This window comes from Stigmatopora argus, chromosome 15 (genome assembly GCF_051989625.1).
Source record: "Stigmatopora argus isolate UIUO_Sarg chromosome 15, RoL_Sarg_1.0, whole genome shotgun sequence".
Classification (NCBI taxonomy): domain Eukaryota; kingdom Metazoa; phylum Chordata; class Actinopteri; order Syngnathiformes; family Syngnathidae; genus Stigmatopora; species Stigmatopora argus.
In genome coordinates this window covers 11,249,894-11,272,245 of record NC_135401.1, presented here as the reverse complement: position 1 = coordinate 11,272,245, position 22,352 = coordinate 11,249,894, and the positions used below count along the sequence as shown (strand labels likewise).

Below are 22,352 nucleotides of genomic sequence, written 5' to 3'. Positions count from 1 at the left end.
TAAATATATTTTAACGCGTAACAAATGCATTTCATCAGATATACATATAAAACAATAATAAACTGAAAATAGTATTGGTATTAGGGATATTTCCCTGCCACAAAAGTATTGCTAAATGCTTTAAAAAAATTTTTTTTTACAAAAATCACATGTATGTGTGTGTTTTAACACTATATCTCCGATCTGTAACAAAAATGTGGTGGCTATTATGTTTTAATATTTCTGAGAGTTAACTTAAACAAACCCATGCTAATTTTTGTATGATGTGTGTGATGCCCTGTACATATAAAATATGTATTCAAAAAAAAGAAGGCTCAACTACACTACCAGTACTATTGAAACGTGGCTAAAAAAAATGAAAATGAAAATTAAAAGCATTACTCCGCCCATAAATGCATGTTCTGATTCGCCACCAAACGCACCAATCAGATGACATTTAAATCTTTGCCAGCCAATTAGAGAGCAGGAAGCAGGTACCGCTTGTCTTTTGAATACATTGCGGAAAACAGGCAGCCACTTACCAGCGAAGTTGAGAAAATGGCGATAGACACTATTTAGTCGGCAAGCTAAGTACCAGGTTTCCATTGTTTCTTTGTAATTGTTACTCTCCTTGTTTGTGAAACCAAATTGTATAGTTAGCTGTTGTTTAAGCGTATGTAATGATGACATAGCTGTAGTTTGCAAGTCTTAAAAAAGAAAGAGGAGGCAAAGAAATTTTATCGCGTTAGGGCTAAGAAGCTAAAAGTTGTTTTTAGTGTGTAGTTTAGCGGCAAAGTGGTTAAAAATGATGTTTACCGAGAGAAATATGGTTCGCCTTGTGGCTGTGCAACATATGCGCTCCGCGTACGGTATCAAGACAAAGAACTGGAACAAAAACAAATCGGAAACGATGAAGTCAGCAGCAACAATCAACTCGGTGAGTTTAGTTTATCCTAACATTATCATAGCCTGAATTCGTTCACGTATTGTTGCAGCTTTTGGTTGAAAAAGTGGTATTTGCAGTAGTTTTGAGAACACTAGTAGAAACAACATATGTTCCCAGGGTATTGTCAAATTTGTTTTCCTGTTTTGTGATAATACCTAAAAAATATATTGTATATTATATTAGTATTAAAAGCCAAATGTTTTCCTCAAAAACGGTGCAAAGTGGAGACCCTAAACAATTTGAATCACACTATCTATACTGAACAGACAAGACATTAAAAGTCAAGCTTTGTCTTTTTGGTTTTTTTTAATTGGTGCTTACAAGTCACAAGATTTATGACCACGTGACCCAAATCTCTTTTTAACCAACCCTTTAGTTCCCTTTTTTTATGTTCACTAAAAATGAAGGTGTGGACGATGTCCCTTTCTGAGAAAAACAACTAACCAAACTAACCAAAAGACATTTGAAATACCTCTATAATGGCAAAATGAAACCACTAACTATAAAAGTACAAGGATATTCATCAGTGGAAGTCACTCAAGAATATACTTTAAACGTTGAACACATTACAGAGACCAGCCAGTACTTTCTGGCTACCTAAAATTGCTTTAGAATTTTTTTAATATAATTTAGTTACCAATTAGTACCTCATATAATGGATATCTAATATGGCATATTACTATTGGTGATCTTAAGGATACAAAGCTGCACTATTAAAAGGTCATTTGAAAGTACACAAAGTCCTTGAGCAGTTTGGTGGAACTTTGGTTGTTGTGAAGATCTGGCTTGATTATGTATTGGTATATTTTGGTTGATTTAATTGGAGGCAAATGTTTAAAAGGAATCTGTCATTCTAATGGCTTTCTTTTTGCTAACTGATGTCCCCAGAAGAAGGTCTTCGGAGTACCATTGGAGAGCTTACCGTATTATAACATGGCACGTGGGAACGTGCCAAGGTATGTCACCTCCACAATCCAACATCCCAGCCCTAAAGTACTGAAAAAAGAACATCCCAATTGCCACAAAGCATGCCATGACATTGCATTTCTGTGCTCTCCTAGCTTTCTGGTGGACGCATGCATGATGTTGCAAGCGCATGTCGAAACGGAGGGGCTGTTCCGAAAATCGGGCTCTGTGCTTCGCCTGAAAGCCTTACGGGTGAGTGACTTTGCTCACACGGACCCAACCTTGACTTCTCAAAGGGGCAGACGAAAAAGTTTGCTTGTATGTTTCCAGATCAAAGTGGATTCGGGGGAGGAGTGCCTGTCTTCCGCACTTCCCTGTGACGTGGCCAGCCTAGTCAAGCAGTTCTTTAGGGAGCTACCGGAACCCGTTCTACCCGCTGAGCTGCAGGAGGCCTTCCTCAAGGCCCAGCAGCTCTCTACCGAGGAGGACCGCACCTCTGCCACCATGTTGCTGTCTTGCGTTCTGCCTGACAGGAGCCTCAGTGTCTTGTGCCACTTCTTCGACTTCCTCCAGAACGTCTCCAAGAGGTGCTTGTGTACGCTGGTCTGTTTGACTGTGATGTGAAATGACTAAAACGTGAAAACAATTTGTCTGCTATGTATTGAGGAGTGTTCCTGTTGCAAAAAAATACTATCTTTTTAAACGTTTCTAGCATGAAATGTAACTTTTTTCAAGTTTAACCATTGGCTGCCATTTACACCGTTAGATATGCAATCCATTTTGAGTAGGAGGAGTTGTATGTACAAACATTGGTCAATGGCATTGAAAGAATTGGATGTCTATCACTTGTCAATGTCATGCAATAAGTTAAACACTATTGGAAAAAAAGGGCTATAAGGCTTAAGCCCCTTTTTGTTTGATTTCAGGAGTGCAGAGAATAAAATGGACATCGCTAACCTGTCTCTCATCTTGGCTCCTAATCTCCTCCATGGCGGCGAAGGTACAGAGAAGATGAACGCCAACACAGAAAAACGCATCCGACTGCAGACGGCAGTTGTTCACTGCTTCATCGAGCATGCCCACAATTTTGGTAAGTCTTCACACACACACACACACACACACACCGCTTTGCTTTTCTTCACCTCAGTCCATCCGGTACATTCAACTAAAACACATCCCTTTGTGGGTGTGCTACAGGAATTCTGCCGCAGTTCCTTCAAGAGAAGGTTTCAGCCATGATGCGCTGCGATCCAGAAATTCTATCTCCTGCATTCAATGAGCTTCAGGAGCTGGACCAAAACTCTGAGATAAGGCACAGGACCAGACGCAGTGTAGGAGGTAAGATTGCAGGGGGTGGGCGCATTGTTCCCTTTTAGCACATAAGTAAACTTGTTTTTGTTTACAGTCTTCTCTTCTATCACGCCTGTGATTACCACACCATCTTCCAAGCGTAAACTGCCTTTGGATTCTGGTCATTCTTTTGGATTCTCAAACAAGAAGCGGAGATCTGTCAAGAAAAATCTAGGGATGGAATTACTTCCCAATTCCTTGTTCGGCACCTCCACTCCCGGATCAGGTATTTTTGGATCGCTCCCTCAAAGCCAAAATGTTCTGCTGTGTGGGTTATTTCAAGAATATCCGCCGTGTCTTGCAATAGCTTGCAGTGCGACAGAGGTGATTGATTCTTCTCCCAGTACTACTATAACTTCTGTCGGGAAGTTTGGAAGGCTGTCGACTGCTTCGGCGAGGAGAAAGAGCAGACGATTTAGCAGCAGACACACAGTCAACAGGTATGCATACATGATCAGACCGCCATATTGCCCAAATGATTACCATGTATAAGGACGAAAGGTGGTTTAATATTCCGAGCTGGTTATAGAGGCATAAATACGTGTTATATCTTTTCTCTTCTTATCTTACATTGCTCGCGGTGCTCATCCGTGAAGGGTCGAATCTGGACGAGCCGGCTGCTTTTCTCCCAAAGTCAGCAAACAAGAAGTACCACGCAAATCTCTGCGTCAGCGTTTCAGCTTGGGGAGGAACCACAAAGACATCGTAAGTGAGCTCGCCTGATAGAAGTCAATCTGTGAACAATGATGGCATCTTCAAATCAGACGGGGAATTGCGTTTTAGATGTTTGCACATGAAGACTCTTGCACTTTTGGGGAGTGAGTTTACAATTAATCATTTTAAACTTGATAAAAGAATACACAGTCTGATTGTCTGACTTTGAAAATAAGGGTATGATGATACCAAGCTATATATTTTTAATGCCCAGTTAATAATATCTTTTCCTACACCAAACACTTATGTTATACATTGAGTATAACTTTTGTACGCTGCAATTATTTTAGGTACATTGGGTGAATGGTAAATGGATAAACTAATGTTCAGATATTAAATGTAACTTAATAAAAGCTGCTGACCACCAAAGGCAGTCCTCGATCTCATTTCTTCTGAGTGATTTCTTCCATCCTCTGAAGAACTAACTCTCAAAGTTTGAGAATTAACAATCATGGTGGCATTCTGTGTAACAATATCTGTGGGCTCATTTAACGCTTGACTACTAATCCTGCTTTGACGTCTCTTTCATCTTTCATTTCTCATTCCATGGCGGTGGCTGGTGTAGGGGTCAGAGTCCATAGGTTGGCGACTCGCCAGCCAGGAGAGCACCACCAGTTTTTGTTTCACCAAAGAAAGCCCCGCGTTCAATCCGTCATTCGTGCCCAGAAACCCACAAGCAAAAAGTAAGTCCATGGGGGGGCTTGCCTCTTTTGCTCCTTTTGCTTGACTAATCCCTGCTAATATCCAACCTTCATAGGTTCAAAGTTCATAAGCAAGTCTGAAGACAATTTGCTGACCCCTCAGTGTGAGGCAGGCGCCCACTGCGCTTCGTGGAACGGCCAGGCGCCCGGAGAAGCCGCCTTCCCCGACACACCCGTGGCTGTGCGCCTGAAAAGCAACTGTGTGTCTGAACCTGCCTTTGTAGGCTCCAAAAGTCCGACTTTATCTGGCCCGCCCAACAAGTTGTGTTGCTCCACCAGTGCAGTAAGCCTGGAACGCCCGCCCTCAGATTCCAAAGTCCCAGGTCCAATCGTAACGTCCCCGCCCAAAGAGGAAGAGACTATGTCGGAAATGCGGAAGTCCATCAACACAGAGCCGTCAGACAGCGTCCTGCTCTCTTGGTCGAAGACTCCTGTGTTCGCGTGTCCAAGTCAGGAGACGCCTAAGTTTCCAGCTCTCCCAAAATTGAATGTTACCTTTGACGTGGAAGCTTTATCGCCCCTGCACATTGATAGTGTCATTTTGGAGTCTGTCGAGAATTGCACTCCGGCAGCGAGGCGTGCTCAGGGCTCATTTTGCGCCAGCGAAGACTCGCCCGGGCGGGCTCAACACAGCAGGTTGATCGAGGCTCTGGATATTCAGAGTCCGGCTTCCTCCAGACCAGGGATCCCGCTGGGAATGCAGTTCGCCCCCGACGCAACACATCTCGAGCCGGCGGCCAACGTTGACACAAGCCATCGTGAGAATGCGCCGCTCCCCAAGGCCGATGTTCCAAAGCGCCACCACCTGCGCGTGGCAGACCACATCCAGAATTTCAACAAACTCACCCTCAAGTCTCCCCGAGGCGCCGGGGCCAAACACGTCAAGTCGCCGTTGAAGTTCCAGCGCACACCCGTGCGTCAGGCGGTCCGCAGGATCAACTCGCTCCTGGGGGAGAACAGGAGAGCCGGTGAAAACACGAGCGAGGCGAGAGGTTTGAAAGACGCAAGAACCGTGAGCCTGGAGAGCGGCCTGTCCCCCCATCCGATGCTTAAGCCCACTAAGGGTGAGACTCAACTGTTTCTAAAGAAAGCCCCTCCTGTCCCACCCAAAAAGCCAAGCACCTTTGCTGCTAAAGTTAAAGCTTGTGTCCTCGGCGATGTGACCAACAAGATAAAAAGCAAGGTCAATGTGGACTCCTCCATCTTGGATTCAGTTGCAACTCACAAGCTTGCGAAGGACGAGACGGCAAATTCCAGAGGGACCCCCAGAAACCTGCTCGTCCGACCCCGATTGCTGCCGGCTACCAAGCCGGTCGATTTGTAGGCGACGCTTCTTTTGCCAGCACCAGTGACAATTGACTCGTGGGATTTAATTTATTTGAAGCTACGATCGGTGTTGCTTGTCTTGTGTCTTATGGCCTTTGGGGGGAAAATGTGCCTCTGCCTACGGTACTTTTCAGTACGTTTAAGATTATATAGTGGTGGTGAATTTTGGGTGGAATGACTTGAAATCTGGACTTGTATATCTTCGTTCTGTAGTTTAGACGCTACGCTGTTCCTTTTTGAATTGTTACTTAATTTCTTATTTCGGCAAAACACTGATGTCAACAATAAAATCAGTCTGAAAAAAAAGTCACTGGTCATTTGATTGCTGACGCTAGAGGGTGCTGTATAGCCGTTTATGTTGTAGAATGCAGTCCTGCCTTCGTTTTTGGTTTCTTCTAATTATCCTGACATGAAAAAAAAATCTTAACTACTTGTAGGGAAAGTGACTAGTTTTGGCAGTAACAAAAATATAACGCCCCAGAAAATCTGAGATCGATACCAATTCAGGAAACCCTCCCGCCTGATGCCCATAGTTGGCTGGCCTAGGCTCCAGCACCCCCTGCGATCCTTGTGAGGATAAGTGGTTTAGAACCCTAAAAATAATTGGCATCAACGTGTCTGCCACACTAGTATTATCATTTTATATAGGGTAAGTGTGAAGAAAAAAAAGTTAGGAAGATGTCCGAGCGACGCGTTCACTTTCCCTGCCCTCTTTGGTGCGTGTGATGCCTTCAAGGGGGCGGAGAAGTCGCGGTATTCTCCGCATCCCTCGTTCTCAGCCAATAATGTCGAGGGAAGTGTTGGAATCTCAGCTGGCAGACATTTAAAGGGGAGACAGTACGGCGCTGGAGCGATCTCTAATAAACCCACTTTGGACCCCACTCCCAAGTCCATTTCCCCTCCCCGCCGCGCCGTGACCTTGGGTGCCAGCTCCGACGGGAGATCGCATTGAGGATTGCAGGTCGGTGCAACTTCAGATAAGAGGAAAACTTCAACGTCTGACTTTCGCACGCGCCGTAAACGCAACTACTTCTCCACGCGCGTCATTTTGGGGCAAATTCCAAAACAAGTGTTTTTTGTTGTTGTAAACACACACTCACACACAGGATGGCCAAGTGGGCGCGTGTGGTGTGCAGCCTGCTCTTCATCCTCGGCTCGCTCTCCTCTCCGCTGGAGTGCAAACGGAACCGGGGGGTCTCTCGGGGCGCCATCCCTCACCCCGACAAGAGCAGGCCGAACGAATCGGAACGGAGGCGCCCTCGACCGCCGCCCTCGCCGCCGGCGCAGGGCTCCTCGTCGCCGGCCGACGACGTTCTGGAGTCCAGCCAGGAGGCTTTACACGTGACCGAGCGTCAGTACTTGAAACGGGACTGGTGCAAGACGCAGCCCCTCAAGCAGACCGTCCACGAGGAGGGCTGCGTCAGCCGCACCATCATCAACCGCTTCTGCTACGGCCAGTGCAACAGTTTCTACATCCCTCGGCACATCCGTCGTGAGGAGGGCGCCTTTCAGTCGTGTTCCTTCTGCAAGCCCAAGCGCTTCACCACCATGACCATCACTTTGAACTGTCCGGACCTGCAGCCCCCCACCAAGAAGAAACGCATCCAACGCGTTAAACAGTGCCGATGTATATCCATTGATTTGGACTAGTGCACTTCACCTAACCTCGTGTCTGACTTTCTTCAAATTAGCCTGAAAGAACATCTAATTCCTCATCTATGTGAGTGGTATGTTTTTTTTTAATTATTATTATTATTATTTTGGGGTGGATGTGTCAGTATTAAGTTTTTTTTTTACTTTATAAGAGCGAATATGAGTGATGAGTTTTTTTTAAATGGTTTTGCTCTCGTTGGTTTTAGTTAGAGTGAGGGGATTTGTGGTGAATGTTATTTTTTCTTTTTTATAGTTATATTTAAACCATTCAGGACACTACAATGAAAAGTTATTAAAATGTTGACACTGTAGACCAATTAATACAACCAATGACTATTTTTGGTCCATAAAAACTTTAAATATTAGCAATTCTTTTGTCTAAAGTATTAATCAATGTATTTTTCTGACTGTTTTTTTAACAATAAATACATTCGTAGATTAATACATTATTAATAAAATAAATTAATGAAATTAAAATTAAACTGAAAAACTACACAGTGGTTACAGCCTCAAGTAACACAAAAAAATGGTTTCCCTGTAGTATTTAACTCATTGCATGCCTTTGCAGAAAGAGACGTCCAATTCATTTAAACTGGGGGATCTGGCCGTAAATGTTCGGCTTTCAGGGCTACTGATGGCGCTAGACGTCAAATCTACCTGTCAAAAGGGATTGGACTGTCAATGGCAGCCAGTCATTTAAATTAGTGCCCTACAAAGGTTTTAAAAAAATCATGATTTATGCATGAAAGGGTTTAAAAAAAATCTTCTTACACTTAAGGCCTTTGGGCAAGTGATTACCAATTATATTTATTTATATAATTATATTTTTACATTATTATGAATAAGCATATAGCTAAAACAATTGAAATTTAAAATGAATAAAAGTAGAAATACAGTCTGGTTAAACCCCAAGTAGCAATCTAAAATTGAACACCCCCATATTTCTTCTTTTTGTGCCATTGACAGCACGAAATGCCCAATCCATTTTGTCAGGGAGGGATGGGTGAGTAGTGGTGTCAATGTCAATCGCAGCTAGTGTTAAAAGGTGCCACATAAAAGTACCAAAAAATGCATTAAGGCCTAAGAGTGGATGGGTATTTGTGTAAATGTCAGGGATATTTGTTGTAGTTGAGGTATTTTTGTGTACATTTCCATGGTTGTGATTTTTTTAAAGGGCCGTGATGAAATGTCTTACTGGATGGGAGTTTTTTGGGGGGTGAGCATGGTCTGTTTGGGGTGAGAATGAGCTTTATTTGTATGCATTTGAGTGTTTTAGGGTAAGATTTTGTTTTCTTTGGGGTGTGCAAGAGGGATTTTTTATTTTTTAGAGGTTAAAGCAATTTTGGGGCTGAAAGCCACCTCATATTTCTTCACAGTCAAGAGAGGAATCCATGATGTACGTACCTCCAGTTTAGAGAATCTTGAATTCAGTCTTTACCGTTCTTCTTTCGCACAAGACCTTTCATGTAAAGTTTTCAAAGTTAAAAAAAGTTTAGTTTTTTTTTTAACGTTCACATGTACAATACATTGGTAGTGGTTGCACAGTAATGCACGACTTGGGTTATTTAAGAACTCACTCATTGCTTAGGTCATATTTTGATGTTTCCACCATGTGGAATGAACGACATTTGTAAATGGAAAGATTTTTTTTTAAATGTTGTTATTTCAAGAATGCCTTTAAGTTGATATTTTGTTTAGTCGAATGTCTTATAAAACAAAATAAATGTACAGCAGTGGTTGTACCCCCTTGAGGGTTCAATATGTAGATGTTTCATTGTAAAGGATATTGTTTGGTGTACTCATTAAATGATCCTTAAATTAGAATAATAAATAAATTCGGGGATATTTGACATGTCTAGTTATTTGAAACCGAAATATGGAAAGATTTTATGTTAAAATCATGGTTGACATTTAACAAAAACATTGAAAAATTAGGTTAGTCAAGTGTCTTTGTTAGTTTGTCTTAAAATTACTTCACAATTTGGGTCGGGTCAGCTTACTTCACAAAATCTGTGATACAAAGTAGTAAAACAAAGAGCTAATATGTAAATGAGCCAGCCGACAAAGTAACATTTTCCATTTTGATAGCTAGAACAATCTTGAAAAACAAAAGCCGTCCTAAGGCAACTTCCAAGAGTCTAACAAGTTCCACGTGTTTACAACATGATTCGTTTGTTTGAACAATCTTATGCATAAAAAAATAGAGCCAGAATAAGAGACTTAGTTCTTACTTTGCTTACTTACGTAACTATTCTCTTCTTATTTTTGGCAGAAGAAAATCAAGAATGTGCTTCTGTTCGTCAGCATCCAGGAATTTATTCTTGAAATTTAAAACAATTCTATAAAACCACCAAATTGCCGACCAGCCTTCGTCATCCGTCAGAAACCACAATGAGTAGCTCCTCTGGTGTTGTTCCACTTTTGCAATATTTTGATTTTATTACAAAAAAATGGCACAAGTGGAGGCTAAAAGGTAACTAGACATGCATTTTTTTTAAATGTACTATGTACTTTGAGGTATTAGGACGATCATAGCGTTGCAATCCCCAAGCGACCTGCATTCTAAAATATACTCAATTCAACCCGTATGTAAAATAAATCCTTTCTTACATAAATAGACTTTCCTTGAATGAGGAGCACATAAAACACAGCTACAGTAAAGTGCTTAACCCGTTCTGTATTATCGAAGGAACGTATTGGACGTCTATCGCCATCAATGGCAGCGAGTGAGTTAAAAGTGTCAAACAATGTGCAAGTCCCTTCTCCTGACGGATGTGTCAGTAGAAGCATCACCTGACCCGGTGAGACCTTCCACAAGCAGGTCACGGCGCGCTGGATGGATGAGATTCACCTTTGGCTTTTTCGGCACGTCACTCAAGCGGACGACACACTCGACTCCTTTTGTCGCAGCCTGTCTTTCTGTGATACACACACACCAAAACAATCAGGGACCATCAACACACGCACTCAAGTGAAGTTTGGCGTGTGGAAAGGCAAATTACCAGACTGTTGGTGTTGATCTTCTTGGTTTCCACCCGCTTCTCGGCGGTGATCTTTTTGATGTTATCTTGAGCTTCCTTCAACCTTTTGATGGAGACACCCAGATTGGCATTAAAGGAGCAATATGTTAAGGTTGGTAGCCAAAAATGGTACTGCAACCACCGTGTGCGATCGATTGGTCGCGGTCTTTTGGTCGCCCCGACCGCGACAACGGGCGACCAAAAGACCGGCGACCAAAAGACCGGCGATAAAACAACACGGTCTAAACATCAATAAAAGCCAACAATGGCCATGAGCAGCTTCACTGAGCCGACATGTGAGTGTATTAGAGTTTGTATGTACATGCGTTGTCCCTTTAAGAAGCTACGTCAGTCAGGGTCTTAACAAGTTCTTCAACAAAAAACAACAAAAGTCCGGGAAATTTGGAGCTTTTCTTTAGCCAATAATTACTAGGGCATTAAGTATGACTCAATAGTAATTCGCAGTTTGTATTTAGGGAATTTGAGCAACAATTTAAATGGTAATTATCACTCTCTAATGAAATATTGGAGCTGTTTAATGAATCCCTGAAGTGCAAATCTTTCATATTGCTCATTTAATCAACATATTTCTATAAAGTTTGGCAATCTGAAAAAAGTAAGGTAGATAAAGTCAAGTTTTAATCGTTTGGATAAAAATTTAAATGATCGACGTAATAACTGAATGATTTTTTTTTTCAAATGGTGATGAAAATGAGAGTAAAAATAGGAATGTTTTTTTCTTTCATTTAGACACGCGTCTTATCAAAACGTGGCTCCATACAGACTTGCTTCCAAAGTGGTTCTAATTTCAAAACATTTTTTTCCTCCAGGACAAATTCAATAATTTGTTGAAGACTCAAACTGGCAGTGTCAGAAAGCCTTGATAAAATATACTTGCATTTATGAAATTTTTGGACTATAAGATGCACCTGATTATTAGCCATGCCTAACAACTATTAGAAAAAAAACTGTATTTAGTCATATATTGGCACAAGGCATACATGTTGTACTAAAGGATTATTAGACCAAAAGACGTGTAAAATCCATAAGATTAGAGTTTGAACTTTAAAAAAAAAACATATGTTTAATATTTTTATTTATCATAATGGAAGGATGGATTATTATACCTTCTGTTGGGACTCTAATCTCATGAGATGTTTGTAGATCAAGCAGCTGCATTGATTGATTATACGAAATATATATTATATATGCATGTCAGACATACACGTACCTACAGACAGTACAGTAAATATGTACATTTTTAATGTACATAGTGAGTCAATGCAGCTGTGTAATAAATATTCCATACTCATTGAAACTTGTATTTGAGATTGAATGCCAAGTTTGTTTGACGTTAGAGGCACTGATTTATTTTCTACAGACAATTTCTGGTACATAACTTGTAAATTGTCTTTCCCCTTTTCACATAAATTATAGCAAATATTACAAACATCTACACACACGCAAACTAGTTTCAAACTGTCATTTTCTATCAATTTCATGCGTAGCAGAATTTGGACCAAGAATTGGCCCTCAGATCAAGTTCTTTTGCCACATTTGGGGAAGTTCCTCGCTCCAACGTAAAAAACAATGTAGACGCAATTGAACTTGACAGAGGTCACTAAAGTTCAGCCACAGACTTCATTATTATTTATATTTATATTCATTGTTATGATTAAAGGTATGTTGGACAGGGGTTTGGTCTTGTACGTGAATCAATTGTGTCTTTTCCTTGTCAAATTCTTTCCGTTTAAGACGCTGTCACGCTCATCGCCAGCTAGGGAAAACCCCATCGTCTGCTGGCTTGATGAGATAACGAGGCGGCCTATAAAAAACACTTAGCTTTTACGAAAGTATTTCAAATAAAGTGAATTATACATAAGCACAATCAGCTGTCAGTAATGAGCGACTTGTTACCGCAGTAAAGCCAAGTACTATAATTTAACTTCAACAAATAGGATTATCAAAAGTATCAAAAATATCAAAGTACTATTGCTACTGAAATGTTGCAACAAGGTACATTATTTGACTGTAAGAGTATTGATACTCGGGGGATTTTTTTTGCACTACAGGTCAGCAGAAATGTGCACTACTCTTGATAGTAATGGATATTATTGCATTTTTCATGTTGACTGAATGCCTGCCAATGAGGCGCTGGACGTCCAATTCAAAACATTTGTGTTCGCCCCTGCCAGTCAAAACGAGTTGGACGTCAAAGGGCCTGAAAGATGAGCACTCACAGCCAGTCCTAACAATTTAAATTAATTGGATGTCTTACATTGCTAATGGTAGGAAGTTAGTTGATTTTCGATCACTTCCTTGTTAGCTTAACTCACGTGTCAAAGTGGCGGCCCGGGGGCCAAATCTGGCCCGCTGCATCATTTTGTGTGGCCCGGGAAAGTAAAACATGAGTGCCGACTTTCTGTTTTGGGATCAAATTAAACTGAAGAGTATAGATGTATATAAAATTTCCTGATTTCCCCCTTTTTAAATCAATAATTATAATTTTTTAAATCCTTTTTTCTGTGTTTTTAGTTCAAAAATCATTTTGTAAAATCTAAAAATATATAAAAAAGTGAAAATAAACAGTTTTAGATCTATAAAAAACGGAATATTCAGGGCTTTTAATCCAGTTCTTTTAACCCATTTATAAACAAAAAATCTAAATATTAAATCTAAAATGGTCTGGCCCACGTGAAATCAAGTTGATGTTAAAGCGGCCCGCAAACCAACCCGAGTCTGACACCCTTGGCTTAATTTATGGATGATTTTGGGTCACTTTCGGTATATAGCCAGGTCACCTGTTTGTTGGTTACTTCCTTTTTGATCTTAAGGAATTTCAGGGTTACGTCCTGTTGTTTTCTGGTCACTCTCAGTTGGTTTTGGTGCATTCGCAAACCACTTTCATATACAATTTTGGGCTACTTTCTCATTACTGACTGATTCGCAGTTAATTCTGGTTTGAGGCAGTTTGAGGATATTTTTGCAATAAAACAACCAACATGAATGCCAAAGGAAAAAAAATTGAGTTCATCAAAAAACGTACCTTAGCAATAACCTGAGTATCGAAAACAAATTCATTATTTATTTGAGTATGGAGATTGAATTGAAAATGTTGGTATCGCGAGGGGTTTGCAGCGGGTAAGTGCATCACCTCATACTTAAGTAACACCAAACAGCAACTTGGGAATGGATTCAACACAAATACGTGCGTGCACGAGTTGCACAGAATAGGATGAAAAACCACAATGATACTTCTCAAAAGGACCTTTGCACACCTGCTTATTTCTCTTTGACCATTCGGCTTCATTACAGCGTTTATCTATTATCCCATGATGCCCGCCCTTTAATGAACAGGGGTCTCCGTTGGCTCGTAATAAAAACATTCGGCTGTCTTTTTTCGCCAAAAAACATGCCTCGAATCAAGGGAACCATCCAAAGTCAGAGAGTCATGTTTGCCTCCTCTTTGATGGCCTCCTTCTAGACATGCAAGCATTTGAATGAGAGGGATTCCCGTTAATATTCATTTTTCAGTGCAAGCGACGGACATCTAATGCATTTTGATCTGTCAAATACAATGGGCGTCTATCGTCGTCACTGGCAAAGAATGAATAGAATATACGAAAACAGCTTTACATAGAAGGTTGTGGGGTGCTGTATCTCACCTCTCCTTGGATATGGTCTTGCTTTGGCGCAGCCAGGCGTTCTTGAAGTCGTTGCAAAACTCATACCAGAGCATAAAGACGTGATTTGGCTCCACCACTTTATCTCCCGACTTTGGTTTCACCCCAAAGTAGCTCACCATGTCCTGGAACCTGCCAGAGTAATTAATTTCAGGTTTCAGTTTCTCTCTTCAAGGATATTAACTAAATGACTTCTTTTTTAAAATATGGAAAATACTGTTTTTAACATGTTTTTGTATCATAAAAGAACAAAGGGTAAAATTCATTTAACGCTGTGCCTTGCTGAATTTATAAAAATAAAAATAAACAAAGGATATGGCCAGTTGAGCAAGTACACTGTTAAAAATCAGCTATTTTTCATTTTAATTAGATTCTTCAAGTTTCGAAGGAAAACAAACAAACAACAAAAACAAGTCAATGGTTAAATCTCAACATATTAAGCAAACAAGACTCTAATTAAGCCATTTCTACTCAACATTTCAATTCAACTGGACTTTGAACTCAAACCGGTAACAATACTTTAATTGCCCGTGTGCAAGTGAAGCTAAGACCGATTTCATTCCGTAATAATAATAAAGCATGCCTTGCATACTTGATCATCCAACTTAAATCAGGTGATTTGATCATGTTCACAATATTAACTTAATAAAATAGTAATTATTCAAAATAGGTCACTTCAGAAAACATTGAGATGTGTCTACTATTTAGCATGACTTTTAGTACCTTTTCTATTTTACAGTGTAGTAAGATGTCAACTACATATATATATATATATATAAATAAATATAAATAATCTATACATATATACTATTTTTCCCCCCAAAAAATTGTTCTCCAGGGTTATTCGTCTGCTGTTGCGATGCTTCTTTTCCCCCCAAAATGGAAAGCCGGTTTGTAACTCCCTTTTAATTCATTGAACTCTGAGATGGGGTGCTGACAGAGCGGCGAGGAAGTGCAAACATCGCTTCCAGCCTGCTGGGCCAGTAGCGGAGGGTCCATTATCACATTGACCCCACAGCCTGCAGGACAGCGCCATTGCCGAGAAGGGGCTACTGCGGTTTAGAGCGCCACACTATAACATATTTAGTGGCAAGCAATTTAAGACACGGGCAAGCACTCATGCGTACCCGCAACCCACTCGACCACCATTTTTCGGGCATACTCCTTTGTAAGTCTGATCCAATTGTAAGCAATTTTCTCATTTTCCTCTAACACTCATTCAACGAGCTGATAGACAAAACTACCCGAAACAGCTGGAAATGGGCTCGCACATGTGCGTCATACGTATACCTCCAAAATATAAACAAAATCAAGCGGAACCAGGCGAACCCACTCTACTTCTCACACACGTAACGGAACTGCTTTTCATACTGATCATGTTGTCGTGCAAGTCTTTGATGCAGCATACCTCGCTGTCAGCTGTATAAAAAAGCTCCATTAGAAAAGTATAAGAATGCGCGAATATTTTGGCTGACGAGCCGGCATTCCTTTGCGTCCCCGGTAAAAGATGAGAGGAGTCGACTGCCGTGTGTGAGGGTCAGTTTGACAAGTCAACACATGGGAACTGCGTTGGCTATAAAGAATGAACACAACAACAATTGCTTGTTGCTTTTAGAACGCAACCCAAATGACATCGAACGTCGTGAAAGCCGACTTATGAGAGACGTGTCCTGTATGTGACCCGGAGCCATGGCCCATTTTTCAAAAAGAGTTTTTGTCATACTCAAAGTAGTACATTGGTACCTCTACATACGAGCAGCTCTACCTACGAGCAGCTCGAGATACGAGGAAAATTTTGAGCAAATAATTATCTCTAGATAAGAGAAAAATTTTGAGATTCGAGAAAGCCAGGTGGCCATGACATGAGAGGCTGTTTATCACTGCGTCATTGTCTTTTTTGCCACATCTCTTTCACATATAACAGATATCTACGAGCAGTGAACGGTTTCTTCACACGAGTTTCTCCTACACGTGGACCAGAAAACGCACAACGCGCATGCGCGGGCAAAAAGAGGGCTTTCTGGGTAGTGAAGTCTACTCGTGCACACAACACCGATAGCCAATGGCACCCTTTCTCAGAATAAAACTTTATTACCCACAATCAATACGTGGGTAGGCTGAGCTGTTGAATTTTTTTCAGTATTTTTCCTTCCTTAGCCTGTTAGTTCCCATTAGCTCCCCCGATCGCTCATTCAAGACTACTTCTCGTTGGCAAGTGGTCGTGTGTTATCCTATTGTGAGGACATTTGTGTGCATCATTTTCGGAATATTTTGAAGGGAATACAACAGCAAACAGCCCATCGATAGCGAATGTGAGGGTCGAGGCGTGGCAAACAGCTAACCCGGCCAGAACGAAGGTAAAAAAAATTAAAACAAAATTAGAATTCAGTTTTGTGTAAAGTTACATTAAACGTATGTTTGAGTGTATCTGTATATATATATATATATATATATATATATATATATATATATATATATATATATATATATATATATATATATATATATATATATATATATATATATATATATAAATCCAAGTTAATTTAAATTTGTTTGTTCGGTTGTTTGTTGTACAGCCATACCCGGCACTACGCTCCCATCTCCTAAGACATCCCATGGTGGATAGCAGCTGGCAGGCACAGTAATAGGTAAATCCCACACTTTTTTTTAATGATGAGACCCCCTCTTCGTCTGAGCCATCAGTTGTGGGGCTCGCGTCCTGCTCCACTCCACGGTGGCCCCCCATCGTTTCCTCGCTCCTGTTTCCCTCCATTCTGAAAATTTTGACTGAAAGACCATCTCAGAATAGACGTCTGGCTCCTTTTGCTTTGACAAGTTACCTATATAAACCATTTAAAAAATGTGTGGGTGTATAGTATATCATGGTCATCCCATTGGCTACCTTCGACATTATGACTGATCGCCGCCAGGCCCCTCTCAGTCAAAACAAATTGGACGTCTATCGCCGTCAGGGGCGGCCAGTGAGTCTCAATTAATCCGCTGGCGTCTCAACTCGAGTGTCCCGACGATATGTCAAGCTATCGGGTAGCACCGAGGGTTGCTCTGCTGGTCTATTTGCTTTAGTAACCCCATGCCATAATGTTAGCGCTGCCGCTGCTCCTGCTCTTGTGTGTTTGAGTGACCATCGCTCATCCAGCACAGATGTGAGAGCCCACCCAGGGCCCAGCGAGCCCGCTGACGCCCATATTCATCAACAGCGTGTCATTTTTATGGGGTGGCTCTATGGGAACCTGAGAGAAAAAAAAAACAGCCAGTCCTCCACATCTCACTTGGCCAGGCGGCAAACCAATTTTGCTCCCTCTTTTTCTATTTATTTGTTCTTATTTTTATGAAATCTCTTATGTTATTATTGGATTTTACCATTTTTTGGTTGTATTGTTCAAAAAATCTTTTGCAAAACCAAAATCAGTATTATAAGTTTCATGTACCTATACATTTCTCAAATATTTTTTATGTATTATTTATTAGCTGCCTTAATGTCTAATCCAAATTGTCTGAGGCAGTTTGCCATGATTTCTAAATAGATAGCCTTGTCAGGGTTGTTTCAAATTATTTTCAACAATTTAGAGCACATGTGTCAAAGTGGCGGCCCGGGGGCAGAATCTGGCCCACCGCATCATTTTGTGTGGCCCGGGAAAGTAAATCATGAGTGCCAACTTTGTTTTAGGATCAAATTAAAATGAAGAGTATAGATGTATATTAAATTTCCTGATTTTTCCCCTTTTAAATCAATAATTGTAATTGTTTTAATGTTTTTAGTTCAAAAATCATTTTGTAAAATCTAAAAATATATTTTAAAAAAGCTAAAATAAACATTGTTTTAGATCTATAAAAACGGAATATTCAGGGCTTTTAATCCAGTTCTTTTAATCCATTTATAAAATAAAAAAATCTAAATATTATATCTAAAATGGTCCGGCCAACCCAAGTCTGACACCCCTGATGTTGAGAGTCCAATGGAACTCATGTCTGAAGGGTTGGCTTTCTTCACCTCAGTCTCAGCCTCTTATGAAATTATCTCAGTATCAATATGCAAGAATGTACAACAGTTCGCTTTGTAAAGAATGCTGAAAAGATAAGCAGCATTTTATTTGTTATTTTTCGAAAGGAAAACTTTTTCTCCTACCTTTTCTGCGAAGCATTCAAACATTCTTCTTCAGCTGAATGGTCCTTTTGAGCTGCAAAGTGGGAAAAACATATTTAGACAATATTCAGAAGCTCGATGCATGTGAGGGCTCTTTTGGCAAAAGCTAATTGATAGAATCAATCAGCAATCTGGACCCTTTTTTTTCAAGCCGGCTAATCTTGTTCATTATCACATTTTTCTTCTTTCAAATGACTTTTATTAGTGTTGTACTAATGCTCGTATCAAAAGTTTCCCTGCTACACCATTAAAAGTTTACAACCACCATAAATCCACAGGAGAAGAAGAGTAAAACTTTGTATATTTGTTCAGTACTAATCGTACTGAAACATAATACCATTTGGCTAAAGCTTACGCCAGAATCGGTAGTAACCAGATTGAATAAAAATTAACATTTCGGTGCCTTTTTACCAACCTGATGGTTGTAAATATGAGTGAAACTAACTCTCCCGATGGATGTGCTTTTATTAGTGTTATACTTATGCTCGTATCAAATGAGGCCCTGGTACACCATTAAAAGGTTTACAACCCCCATAAATGTTCAGAAGAAGAAGAGTACATTTGTATTTGTTCAGTACTTGTAATACCTTAATTGGTAGTAACCAGATTGAATGAGTGATGCAAGCAATTAGGAGTTTGGCTTACAGATCGGTACACGGTCGATTGGTCGCCGGTCTTTTGGTCGCCCGGAAGGTTATTGATAATTACCATTTAAATCGTTGCTCAAATTCCCTAAATACAAACTGCGAATTACTATTTAGTCATACTTAATGCCCTAGTAATTATTAGGCTAAAGCAGGGGTAGGGAACCTACGGCTCGGGAGCCATATGTGGCTCTTTCCATGGGTACATATGGCTCTCCACTAACCTGTGAGGTAAAATATGGAAATCATTGGTGAGAGAGCCGAGTCCCAAACGCACTAACAAGAGCGCCACTGCGGCGTTGACACTACCTGTACCACCACTTTAATCACAATTTTGTGTTTTATGACTCTTCTGCATGCATGATATCATTGATACTGATTTGTAAGCCACCACATAACAATGTTGTCAAAAGAAATCAGAGACTATTTGTACGTTAAAAGTGATTACACTTTTAATGTTTTTGATGATTGAGACATGGCCTATGTCCGATTATTATTATTATTATTAAATGACAAAAAAAGACACTTTCATATATTTTTACTTTTCAATTCCGAGAATGGCTCTCAAGAAATAACATTAGAAAATATGAATTGTTAATGGCTCTCTCTGTCAAAAAGGTTCCCGACCCCTGGGCTAAAGAAAAGCTCAAAATTTCCCGGACTTTTATTGATTTTTGTTGGAGAACTTGTTAAGACCCTGACGGACGTAGCTTCTTAAAGGGACAACACATTTACATACAAACTCTTATACACTCACACGTCGGCTCAGTGAAACTGCTCATGGCCATTGTTGGCTTTTATTGATGCGTAGACCATGTTGTTTCACCTTATTTTGTCGCCGGTCTTTTGGTTGTCGGTCTTTTGGTCGCCAGTCTTTTGGTCGCCCGTTGTCACGGTCGGGGCGACCAATCGACCGCACACATACAGATCAGGATGCTAACAAAGCCTTCCTTCTCTAGGTAAGTGACACAAGCTTCGGAGCTTCAAGTTTGCTTGCCCCTCACAAAAAAAACATGCAAACCACGTGTTGACGTCTAGGAGTGCGAGTGTGTCACGGTGGGCGTCAGGGCGTTCTGTCGGTGAAGGTGAACAATGGGGTTTGAACAGAGGGGCTCCAGTGGACTCTTGCCATGTAAAAGCGTCTAAATTCAAGGCAGATGTGTGCAGCGAGTTAGGCCGAGGTGCAAGAATTTATCTAGGGCCAGAGCGTGCCTGTGATCTCAGATTTATTGCATTTTCCAGATTCATCCTTTTTACAATGATGGGGACCTTTTCTCCTTAGAGATTTAAGAGGGGGAAAGTCTCCCCCAAAAATGCTTCAAAGGCTGGTTTGGGGGTCTTTTGGGAAAAGGTAAGCCTCACACGCCGACTATGCGCCCCTTTCCACTTTATTCCTTTTTTACATGGATGTCGGCAACTGTAGCCCTAATGAAGGGAGGGGCCGAGCACGTCTGGGCTGGGGGGAGGGGGTCCCTGACCAATGGCGTTGGTCTCAGTGGGGGTCAGGCTGGCGCCTGAGGTACCCCCGTGCTACGGCTGTGTAGAGGTGGCACCGGCGCTGGGAGAAAGAGTGAGAGAGAGCAAGAGCATGTGTGAAGTGTCTCTCTGTGCTCCCGATGTGTAAACATGAAACCAGTAGTCGCTAACGAGAAAGTTATGAGACGTGCTTGCTGAGAGGGACAATAAATTCGGACTTTACAACCCTGACACGCTTTTCTAAAGCGCGGCTACCTGGTGTTCGGGTAACAAAGGAAAGGGTGGAGGCGGATTTAAAGAGGGTGCCGGGTGGGGATGTCCCTTTCGAGGCCATTTTGCTCCAAAAGAAACAAATCATCAATCATTTTCTCAGAATTGCGACTCATTGACAACATGAGCTAAGGGCTAATTGATGGGAATGCTCCGCAGAGCCGGCAAAATGGGAATAAAAGCGGGAACTTGTTTTCAATTAGCCATTGTGGAATAAGTCGTTCCAAATATCCCCAGAGGTTTCAAAGCACTCCCATTAAAAGAGGAATCAAAAGGAAGATCATTAAAATGCAACACCACAAACTGTTTTTTTCTCTTGGAAAGGAAAGCGGGGCATGATCATTTTAACTCATTAAAGTCGTAAGACCTTCATTCATTTGCTGCCATCCCCCCTGCTTTAGATGGATTGGACATCGACTAGAGATGAACTATTTGACGGCCACAAACGTCCAATCCATAGATATAAAAAATTTAAAAAATCGCTATTGTTGCAAAAATAGGTTCCACGTTCCACATCTCCTGAAACAATTCCTACTTCATGCTCCACTTTTAACATTTAACTCCGAGGCTGCCATTGACATTGATAGACGAAGAGTCGCTCTAAAAATGAACTTTTTATATTGACCACTTTGACATATTACCACTTAAAACACTGAAACTAAGAAAACAGATCAACTACATTCTTCCTCTTGAAACTGCTTTAACCCCTTGATGTCTGAATTTACATTTAACAAATACATAAAGCATTGGAGAAATACGTAAAAATAGTATGAAAAAATAGTATTCATAGAACAATATTAAACATGAACGAATTGAATACACATAGAAATGTGAAAATTCTAAAGTAAAGAAAAACAATGTTTAAATATATAAAAATTTATCCAAAATAAACATTCTACGTATTTAGAAAAAAATAAAATAAATACTGTCCTCTTTAACTAATAAATTTAAATTTTTATATTATTTTAATATAATTATTATAGTATAAATAATAAATTATAGTATAAATAAAAAAAAAATACCTCCAGCACCCTGAAATTCCGAAAAGGATAAGTACTGTTGAAAAAGGATGGATGCAATCAATTCAGTGTGTCTACTGCCCGGAGATAGGCTCCAGCACCCCCACTACCTTTGTGAACATTAGTGGAATGGAAAATGAATGCTAAATGTAATTTAGGCATCAATGGTCTTAATTATATTTCATATCTAAACATAGTGGCACTGTTACATGATCATTCAATGCCAGACATCAGAGTTCAAACGGATAAGACATCCATCGCTGTTACTGATAGTGAATGAGTTTAACAATTTAAATAAACTCGGTCTCAGTCCAGCATCGTCTTCATTTACACAAAAATTGCTCTTTTTAGTACATACATGACCTATTTAAAGACGCTGAACTACAACATTCTACGTAAATGTCTATGCTGAAGGGGGAAAAAAACCACGAGGATGCTTTTGGACACACATCACTGCATATAAGAATCCCATTGGGGCTGTGAAGAGCACGAGGGAT

General features: G+C 40.6%; 3 protein-coding genes across 9 annotated transcripts in view; 2 read left to right on the top strand and 1 right to left on the bottom strand.

The window, feature by feature from the left end:
• The first annotated feature begins 469 nt into the window (after positions 1–469).
• LOC144089760 (rho GTPase-activating protein 11A-like) lies at positions 470–6,239 on the top strand. Of its 2 annotated transcripts, none has more exons than XM_077620896.1 (11): positions 470–916; positions 1,817–1,881; positions 1,987–2,083; positions 2,162–2,418; positions 2,758–2,921; positions 3,029–3,169; positions 3,237–3,407; positions 3,489–3,621; positions 3,778–3,886; positions 4,461–4,578; positions 4,653–6,239. In XM_077620896.1, the coding sequence occupies exons 1-11, from the start codon at positions 785–787 to the stop codon at positions 5,918–5,920; spliced, it is 2,655 nt and encodes an 884-aa protein (XP_077477022.1). In that variant the 5' UTR covers positions 470–784; the 3' UTR covers positions 5,921–6,239. The 2 variants fall into 2 exon arrangements, with proteins under 2 accessions (XP_077477022.1, XP_077477021.1); XM_077620895.1 differs by having other exon boundaries at positions 471–916; positions 1,814–1,881.
• A 564-nt stretch (positions 6,240–6,803) lies between these two features.
• Positions 6,804–16,886, top strand: LOC144089763 (gremlin-1-like). 2 transcript variants are annotated; one of them, XR_013305165.1, is made up of 3 exons: positions 6,804–6,883; positions 7,029–7,649; positions 16,858–16,886. XR_013305165.1 is itself a non-coding variant. In XM_077620900.1 (2 exons), the coding sequence occupies exon 2, from the start codon at positions 7,030–7,032 to the stop codon at positions 7,570–7,572; it is 543 nt and encodes a 180-aa protein (XP_077477026.1). In that variant the 5' UTR covers positions 6,804–6,883; position 7,029; the 3' UTR covers positions 7,573–9,473. The 2 variants fall into 2 exon arrangements, 1 of the variants encoding a protein (XP_077477026.1); XM_077620900.1 differs by lacking the exon at positions 16,858–16,886 and having other exon boundaries at positions 7,029–9,473.
• The window catches only part of LOC144089759 (formin), a 48,479-nt gene continuing 36,002 nt past the window's right edge, over positions 9,876–22,352 (bottom strand). For all 5 annotated transcript variants that reach the window (XM_077620889.1, XM_077620893.1, XM_077620891.1 and 2 more), the window contains 4 exons: positions 18,429–18,480; positions 14,261–14,410; positions 10,578–10,659; positions 9,876–10,494 (listed from right to left, as the gene is read on the bottom strand). In XM_077620889.1, coding sequence (XP_077477015.1) covers positions 10,450–10,494; positions 10,578–10,659; positions 14,261–14,410; positions 18,429–18,480 — 329 coding nt within the window. In that variant the 3' untranslated portion in view covers positions 9,876–10,449. The remainder of the gene's footprint in view (positions 10,495–10,577; positions 10,660–14,260; positions 14,411–18,428; positions 18,481–22,352) is intronic.

What these genes read in the sequence shown, in the direction of transcription:
- LOC144089763 (XM_077620900.1), top strand. Translation starts at nt 7,030, where the DNA reads ATGGCCAAGTGGGCGCGTGTGGTGTGCAGCCTGCTCTTCATCCTCGGC.
- LOC144089760 (XM_077620895.1), top strand. Translation starts at nt 785, where the DNA reads ATGATGTTTACCGAGAGAAATATGGTTCGCCTTGTGGCTGTGCAACAT. An exon ending in GCACGTGGGAACGTGCCAAG is followed by an intron (nt 1,882 to 1,986) that starts GTATGTCACCTC and finishes GTGCTCTCCTAG; the next exon opens with CTTTCTGGTGGACGCATGCA. An exon ending in GGAGGAACCACAAAGACATC is followed by an intron (nt 3,887 to 4,460) that starts GTAAGTGAGCTC and finishes TGGCTGGTGTAG; the next exon opens with GGGTCAGAGTCCATAGGTTG.